This window comes from Populus euphratica, unplaced genomic scaffold, assembly GCF_000495115.2.
Source record: "Populus euphratica unplaced genomic scaffold, PopEup_1.0 scaffold2650.1, whole genome shotgun sequence".
Classification (NCBI taxonomy): Eukaryota; Viridiplantae; Streptophyta; class Magnoliopsida; order Malpighiales; family Salicaceae; genus Populus; species Populus euphratica.
The window spans coordinates 7064-15602 of NW_011502481.1; the positions used below are offsets into that span (position 1 = coordinate 7064).

Consider the following 8539-nt stretch of genomic DNA (forward strand, 5'->3'; position numbering starts at 1 on the left):
TATTGCAATTATGTAGCCATAAACTGTTAATCCTGTACCTATTAGTGGACCAACAACCAGATATGTGGGCTCAGCGTCGTAAAAGAGATCTCCATTCTACGTTTCTTTCTATTTTTTCCGTTTCAGAGAGAGAACTACCCTGACACATTGATATGATGATTGATGATTGATGATTATGGGAACCATGCCGATGTTAGACACTAGACCATCTGGATCCTGCCAGTTTTCTGTTCACATGGCATCCCAGCCCAAGATCATGTATTGATGACTTGTATTGAAAGTTTGTTAGTTGAAGATGTGCTCTGCCCAACAGAAACCTTCCTTAAATTTCCCGCAAATTTTTCAAAATTAGTCACTTGCACCCCAAAAAATAGACGTTGCTTCTCACTTGTGTTTCTCTGCAAAACACATGACACTAACTCCCCAACCGCCATACCTCACCAACCCACCACCCTCAACCTTCTCTTCGCCATTACAAAAATGTCAGTACCACCCTCTGAAAGACACCAACACACCCTAGCTTTGGTTAGGGTATTTGATATAAAAACAAGGCCAAAACAAAAGATTGGAAGGAAGCAGAGGAAGACCCTCTTGAAAGAATTGAAGAATTGGAGTTGTATAGAGCTGGTAAAGTGGTAATAAGCAGGATGATGGAATCTGGGGCTCCTATATGCCATACCTGTGGTGAACAGGTGGGGCATGATGCCAATGGTGAGCTATTTGTGGCTTGCCATGAGTGTAACTATCCCATGTGCAAGTCTTGTTTTGAGTTTGAAATCAAAGAGGGCCGGAAAGTTTGCTTGCGGTGTGGCTCGCCATATGATGGTACCACCCCCATCTTGAAGTTATCTTTTGCTGATTTTGTTAATACATTCTTATGGTCTGGTAAATCAATGTGTCAGATTTTTTTCTTTTTACTATGCGGTTTAATTTCAGGGTTTGAAACTTTCATAGTGGTTCCTATTCTTGAAAATCCCTTCCATTTGCTTGTCACGCACCTCTTTATTTACTATTCATATGCTAATTTATGCCTGCTTTCTCCAGAGAACTTGCTGGATGATGTAGAAAAGAAGGGGTCTGGCAATCAATCCACAATGGCATCTCACTTCAACGATTCTCAGGTATAACTATTTCATAAAATGTTAAATGATGCATAAGAGACTCATGATTTTATTTTAATTTTTGATTTAAAGAAACTCAAGAAGAACTATCAAGTTTTTTTCTAGTTTCATCCATGAAGTTTTAAGCCTGCTGCGTGTTATATATATAATGTTTCAAATGTTGGGATTCTGGCAGCATTGTTTAATTAACCTTGGTTCGTACAGGATGTCGGAATTCATGCTAGACATATCAGTAGTGTGTCCACTGTGGATAGCGGTTAGTGACCTTGCTTTTTCTAAAGATCATTTTGTTTTTCTTGAACTCTCTTCTTTTTTATTTGGGGTTATCTATCGCATCCTATGTTTTTGTGAAGAAATGAATGATGAATATGGGAATCCAATTTGGAAGAATCGGGTGGAGAGTTGGAAGGATAAAAAGAACAAGAAGAAAAAGAGTAGTCCTAAGGCTGAAAATGAACCAGCTCAAGTTCCTACGGAACAGCAGATGGAAGAGAAACCGTAAGTACAAAAACATGGCTTATTTGATTTTGAAACACTGCACAAGGAGAAGACTGAGATCGAGGTATCTAAACTTGAAGGAATAAAGATGGTGTTTTCAAATTAATCATGTTGTAAGGTCTTGCAAGCTACTTGAAGCTTTTTATCAACTGTTGATGGTTAAATGTCTCATCCAACAGTTATTCATTAAAGTCGAAACAAAAGAATCAATGCCAAGGCGTCTTTCATTTGATGTTTCCTTTCCAATTTGCAGGTCTGCAGAGGCTTCGGAGCCGCTTTCAATTGTTTATCCAATTCCACGCAACAAACTCACACCATACAGAGCCGTGATCATTATGCGACTGGTCATTCTGGGCCTCTTCTTCCACTACAGAATAACAAATCCTGTCGATAGTGCCTTTGGCCTGTGGCTTACTTCTGTCATATGTGAGATCTGGTTTGCATTTTCTTGGGTGTTGGATCAGTTCCCCAAGTGGAATCCTGTCAATAGAGAAACGTTTATCGAAAGGCTGTCTGCAAGGTACACTATATGGAATCAAAAAATCTCATGTTACTAGTAAAGCCTTTAAAAACTGAAGATTATGATTTGACACAAAATCACCGTCATCTGCATAATTTACCATCTTCTTTTTTCTTTTTTTTATTGCTAAAAGTGGCTCACAAACATTAGCTATACGACGCATACAACCTTACCTTCTGTGAGACTCAAAAACAAATACAACTGTTAGTTTCCAACCTTTATCAATAGCTGTTTATCCATTTCTTCATGTCGAGGTGTTGGCAGGGCTAAGTTTGCTGTGCATATCAATACACATAATAACGTAGAGGTAGTACATGTAGGAAGAGCACAAAATAACTGCAGAAAACATAAATGCACCCGTACAATGTGCTGATCGAAGTGTAAATGATATGATGTTCACAATGCCATACCAGGTATGAAAGAGAGGGTGAGCCTTCTCAGCTTGCTGGTGTGGATTTTTTCGTGAGTACTGTTGATCCACTGAAAGAACCGCCATTGATCACTGCCAATACAGTCCTTTCCATCCTTGCTGTGGACTATCCCGTCGATAAAGTTTCCTGCTACGTGTCTGATGATGGTGCAGCTATGCTTACATTTGAATCTCTGGTAGAAACAGCTGAGTTTGCAAGGAAGTGGGTTCCGTTCTGCAAAAAATACTCAATTGAACCAAGAGCACCGGAGTTTTACTTCTCACAGAAAATTGATTACTTGAAAGACAAGGTTCAACCTTCTTTCGTGAAAGAACGTAGAGCAATGAAAGTAAGCTCTGAGCTCTTATTACACAATTCTCAAATACTCATCCTTTCTGAAAAGGCATTATGTAATTGGTTTTGGTTACAAGTCATTTGTCATGTCCTTCTATTTTGTTTCAGAGGGATTATGAAGAGTACAAAGTCCGAGTTAATGCCCTGGTAGCAAAGGCTCAGAAAACACCTGAAGAAGGATGGACTATGCAAGATGGAACACCTTGGCCTGGGAATAACACACGTGATCATCCTGGCATGATTCAGGTTGAAATCTTCATTGGCTTTTGAATCTTGCTTGATTTTTCATGTTAGTACTGGGTAGAAAGTCTATTGCTAATTGGTTCAGTAAAGCTGTTTAACCTTTTGAAGATAATGAGATCAACAGGATATCTTTAATATCCCTGCTACTATAGTAAGATCAAGAGAAATAAAGGATCTGCACTACTGTTATCTAAATTTTCAAAATTGATTTCATGATACATCTAAGATGTGAAAATTCTCTGGCTTAAAGCTGCAATTACCATAGAAAGATTCCTGATGCATTTAGTAATCTAAGGGACAGTGGTTTATTTGGAATTTATGAAATAATTGAAACATTTTTTTGAATTCAGAATCCTCAAGGCTTCGAAATAAAATCCTATGGCCCAATTTTTGCATTTCTTTTCTGAGCAAGATACTGATCTTTTATGTGTTCCTTCAATATTTATTAGAAGCCCATGTGATCCTGCGACTCCAGTCTATTTGACACATCCATAAAACTCTTCCATGAAAGTGACTCCATGTTATCTGAAAATTCAATAACCATATATGGCCGTTTTCTTGACAGGTCTTCCTTGGAAATACTGGAGCTCGTGACATTGAAGGAAATGAACTACCTCGTCTAGTATATGTCTCCAGGGAGAAGAGACCTGGCTACCAGCACCACAAAAAGGCTGGTGCAGAAAATGCTCTGGTTTGTACAAATAATTTAAGATTGGTAAGGCTTCATATGAACCTCGTGTTGGAGTTGGACTAACACTTCACGAATGGCTTTATACAGGTGAGAGTGTCTGCAGTTCTCACAAATGCTCCCTACATCCTCAATGTTGATTGTGATCACTATGTAAACAATAGCAAGGCTGTTCGAGAGGCAATGTGCATCCTGATGGACCCACAAGTAGGTCGAGATGTATGCTATGTGCAGTTCCCTCAGAGGTTTGATGGCATAGATAAGAGTGATCGCTACGCCAATCGTAACGTAGTTTTCTTTGATGTAAGGCTAAATCGAGCTTAATCTTCTCCTCTTTTCAATTTGAACATAAAATGGTAAAGTTATCTGGATTATAATTCTCAAAAAGAAATAAAACTAGAGTAGCAGAAACATTTTCTTCCATTTTTTTTTTTATCCTGAAGTTTTTAAATAGCTAGGTCATTTGATGGGTATGGAAGTTGGTCTTTTCAGGTCATGTGAATATTTAAGTTTAGAAATTATTTCTTATTTAAATAAATGACAGAAATCAGTATCTTCAAACTTATTTCAAGTTAATCTACAATGAAGTTCAGATAGATACATCGGCCCTTCAAATCCTCTTTATCATTAATCTTTTTGCTCTCCCAATTCCTATCGACAGACAGATGTGCAACACATGTTTTACTCAGAGCAGAAAGTGGAAGAAGTGGAAAATTAGGCAACAATATGCTGATTTTGAAAATAATACAACATTGCCATAATATCCTGGCTCCTGTTGTTTATAGCCTTTTGAATTCTGACAATTCTTTCTATTCTATTGTCAGGTTAACATGAAGGGGTTGGATGGCATTCAAGGACCAGTATATGTAGGAACTGGTTGTGTTTTCAATAGGCAAGCACTTTACGGCTACGGGCCTCCTTCTATGCCCAGCTTACGCAAGGGAAAGGATTCTTCATCCTGCTTCTCATGTTGCTGCCCCTCAAAGAAGAAGCCTGCTCAAGATCCAGCTGAGGTTTACAGAGATGCAAAAAGAGAGGATCTCAATGCTGCCATATTTAATCTTACAGAGATTGATAGTAAGTTTAAATTTTTTAAGAGAGTTGGATTAGATGATAGGTTAACAGAATTTTCACTCACTAAGTTATACTGGGGCCTTTTCTCCTGCAGATTATGATGAGCATGAAAGGTCAATGCTGATCTCCCAGTTGAGCTTTGAGAAAACTTTTGGCTTATCTTCTGTCTTCATTGAGTCTACGCTAATGGAGAATGGAGGAGTACCTGAGTCTGCGAACTCATCAACACTCATCAAGGAAGCAATTCATGTCATAGGGTGTGGCTACGAAGAGAAGACTGAATGGGGAAAAGAGGTGAAACATAAAAAAAATTATTTAGATATATTTTTAAATAAAAATTATTTTAAAAAACAATTATTATCACAATCACAATACTAAATTGAATATTCACAGCATTTTCTACCCTAGACTGTCATTTCAATCTTGAATTCTTGATTTTTTAGTTGAAAACATGATGTGACCTTCTATTGCATTAACATTCAAGTAGGAATTATGCTGGTGGTTTTCAGTTTGGACCTAGTTGGCTTGGTTGTATTGTCGATTTTAAACCTTTTTATTGTGTCTTCTCAGATTGGTTGGATATATGGATCAGTCACTGAGGATATCTTAAGTGGCTTCAAGATGCACTGCCGAGGATGGAGATCAATTTACTGCATGCCTGTAAGGCCTGCATTCAAAGGATCTGCACCCATCAACCTGTCTGATAGATTGCACCAGGTCCTCCGATGGGCTCTTGGTTCTGTGGAAATTTTCTTTAGCAGACACTGTCCCCTCTGGTACGGTTTCGGAGGAGGCCGTCTTAAATGGCTCCAAAGGCTTGCGTATATAAACACCATTGTGTACCCATTTACATCCCTCCCTCTCATTGCCTACTGCACAATTCCTGCAGTTTGTCTGCTCACCGGAAAATTCATCATACCAACGGTAATTTTTATGATCTTCCTTTTCTCATCCTAGAATGAAAAATGGTTGCAAAATCATGTCTCTTTACTTGTGAGTTATTCTTAGGGCAAATTTAAAATGTTTTGCTAGGTAGAAGTTGGAACAATGCTTCTCAAGCCATTGAACTATGCATACTATTACTAGTTTGCTATTCTGCGTCACCAATTTTCTGTGCGATATTAAAAATCACAGTTTGCCAAATTCAATCTACAGTTCATGTTCCACTAGTAATCATGTGCTAAAGGGACTGAATATGTATTGTACCTTGTCACTGATCCAGCTCTCAAACCTGGCAAGTATGCTGTTTCTTGGCCTCTTTATCTCCATCATTGTAACTGCGGTGCTTGAGCTAAGATGGAGTGGTGTCAGCATTGAAGATTTATGGCGTAATGAACAATTCTGGGTGATCGGAGGTGTTTCAGCCCATCTCTTTGCGGTCTTCCAGGGATTCTTAAAAATGTTGGCTGGCATCGATACGAACTTCACTGTCACAGCCAAAGCAGCCGAAGATACAGAATTTGGGGAGCTATATATGGTCAAGTGGACAACACTTTTGATTCCTCCAACAACACTTCTCATTATCAATATTGTTGGTGTTGTTGCTGGATTCTCTGATGCACTTAACAAAGGATATGAAGCATGGGGGCCTCTCTTTGGCAAGGTGTTCTTTGCTTTCTGGGTGATTCTTCATCTCTATCCATTCCTTAAAGGTCTAATGGGTCGCCAAAACAGAACACCAACCATTGTTGTTCTCTGGTCAGTGCTGTTGGCCTCTGTCTTCTCTCTTGTTTGGGTCAAGATTAATCCATTCGTTAACAAAGTTGATAACACCTTGGTTGCGGAGACCTGCATTTCCATTGATTGCTGAGCTACCTCCAATAAGTCTCTCCCAGTATTTTGGGGTTACAAAACCTTTGGGAATTGGAATATGATCCTCGTTGTGGTTTCTCTCAAGAAAGCATATATTGCTGTCAGTATTTAAATGAACTGCAAGATGATTATTCTCTGAAGTTTTGAACAGTTTGAAATGCTCCTTTTGCTGAGCGAAAGGTCTAAGAATTGCTGTGACGAGATATTATGTAAAAATATAGGTTTTGATTGTGTTTCCTTGAATCGAGAAAAGCATAAGGATACATAGACACGATATTGTCTTCTTTCTCAGGTTTGGTGTGCCATCACCTCTGCATTGATTTCATAGTAATTCCTCGAACCATTTGGTTACCTGTCAGGCTCACTGCACCTGACAAGGACCAAGCAAACATTCTTGCAAGTAACGAAAAAGTAGCAAAGACATAGGTCCGCAAGTCAAGAGTCACCCACATGACCATTTGTTCTGAAATCTTACCGGTAGATCCACTTTGATAATGTGGTCCTGTTGTCAACGATGAAGATTTTTATGACAACAAATCTATTTTGAAGTTTTTATATTTTAAAAATGTTTTTTTAAAAAACATTATTTTTTAAAATTTAAATTTTTTGTGTTTTTAAATTTTTTTAATGTGATAATGTTAAAAATAATTTTAAAAAAATTAAAAAATATATTATTTTAATATATTTTTAAATAAAAAATTATTTTAAAAAACTATTGATCAAGCCATGAAAATAAAGAATGTCACATTTCAGCTTTTAAATTAAAACATTCCTTCTTCTTCTTCTTTAAGTGCGATAGTGGTATTTTATAAAAATATTATTTTAAAAAATATATTAAAATAATTATAATTTTAATTTTTTTATCAAGATGTTAAAATTATTGAAAATTATTAAAAAAATATAAATTTAATATTATTTTCATATTAAACGCACCAAACACAGTTTTAAATGTAAAAAACAATTAGCTTTTAGAACATAAATTGAATTAGTTTTTTTATCCAACCTTTCCGAAAGCACACAGCAAATCCTAACACTGCTCTAAGCTTCACATTTTAGTCGAGGATTGTATGGAAAGTTTTTCTGATACCCCTTTTTACTCTTCTTTGCTGCCATGAAATGCTGGGAAACGTAGCAGCAAGGAATCCAAAAGCATTTCCTTCTCGCTCACTATTTTAAATGAGGGAAGAAAAAAAGAAAAGCAGTTGCTTGCTATCGAAGAACAATACATGTGATGTAGATGATGATGAAAACTTGGAAACTAATCATCTAGTTTGCTACAAAAATTTTAAAATCCAGAGCTTGTTCGCTATAATAACATCTCATTTTATATTTTCTTTTTTTAGAAGACATTTTTACAGATTTTTCAAGGATAGAATATAGCAATTTTATCAAGCATAACACAATTTATTTAGTTGCATGAAGAAAAAAAATTATATATGATTTATTTTTAATAAAATCATTTTACTAAAAATTTATTTAATATATTAAATCAGCTAGGCATTTCATTACAGCAATCAACAGTAACTATAAGTTTTTTTTATATGATTTCATCCTTAATTATTTCTTTAATTTCATTCTTTTATGAATAATTTAATAATTAATTTGTTAAAATTCATTCAAGAAAGATAAAATTCAACAAAACAGGACCATAGAATAGAACGAAGAGAGACCTCAAGATCAATCTCAAATTCACGTGAGAAAGTACATTTTCATCCACCAACTACCCCTTTTATTCTTTTATGATCCCTATAGTTTTTGGAGTTTTTATTTTAGTCCAAAAGATAATTTAATTATTTTCTTTTTTTAGAAGACATTTTTA

The 8539-nt window shown here is 36.3% G+C and overlaps 1 protein-coding gene across 1 annotated transcript; it reads left to right on the forward strand.

The window, feature by feature from the left end:
* The first annotated feature begins 459 nt into the window (after positions 1 to 459).
* On the forward strand, positions 460 to 7011 carry LOC105119220 (cellulose synthase A catalytic subunit 8 [UDP-forming]-like). The gene is made up of 13 exons (XM_011017347.1): positions 460 to 825; positions 1045 to 1121; positions 1326 to 1377; positions 1475 to 1619; positions 1873 to 2139; positions 2553 to 2898; positions 3012 to 3149; positions 3712 to 3837; positions 3925 to 4137; positions 4659 to 4911; positions 5003 to 5202; positions 5479 to 5832; positions 6131 to 7011. The coding sequence occupies exons 1-13, from the start codon at positions 648 to 650 to the stop codon at positions 6716 to 6718; spliced, it is 2937 nt and encodes a 978-aa protein (XP_011015649.1). The 5' UTR covers positions 460 to 647; the 3' UTR covers positions 6719 to 7011.
* Positions 7012 to 8539: the final 1528 nt, after the last annotated feature.

Coding starts and splice junctions, on each gene's coding strand:
- LOC105119220 (XM_011017347.1), top strand. CDS start 648: ATGATGGAATCTGGGGCTCCTATATGCCATACCTGTGGTGAACAGGTG. Junction 2,140..2,552: donor ATCGAAAGGCTGTCTGCAAG/GTACACTATATG, acceptor ATGCCATACCAG/GTATGAAAGAGAGGGTGAGC. Junction 3,838..3,924: donor CTGGTGCAGAAAATGCTCTG/GTTTGTACAAAT, acceptor GGCTTTATACAG/GTGAGAGTGTCTGCAGTTCT.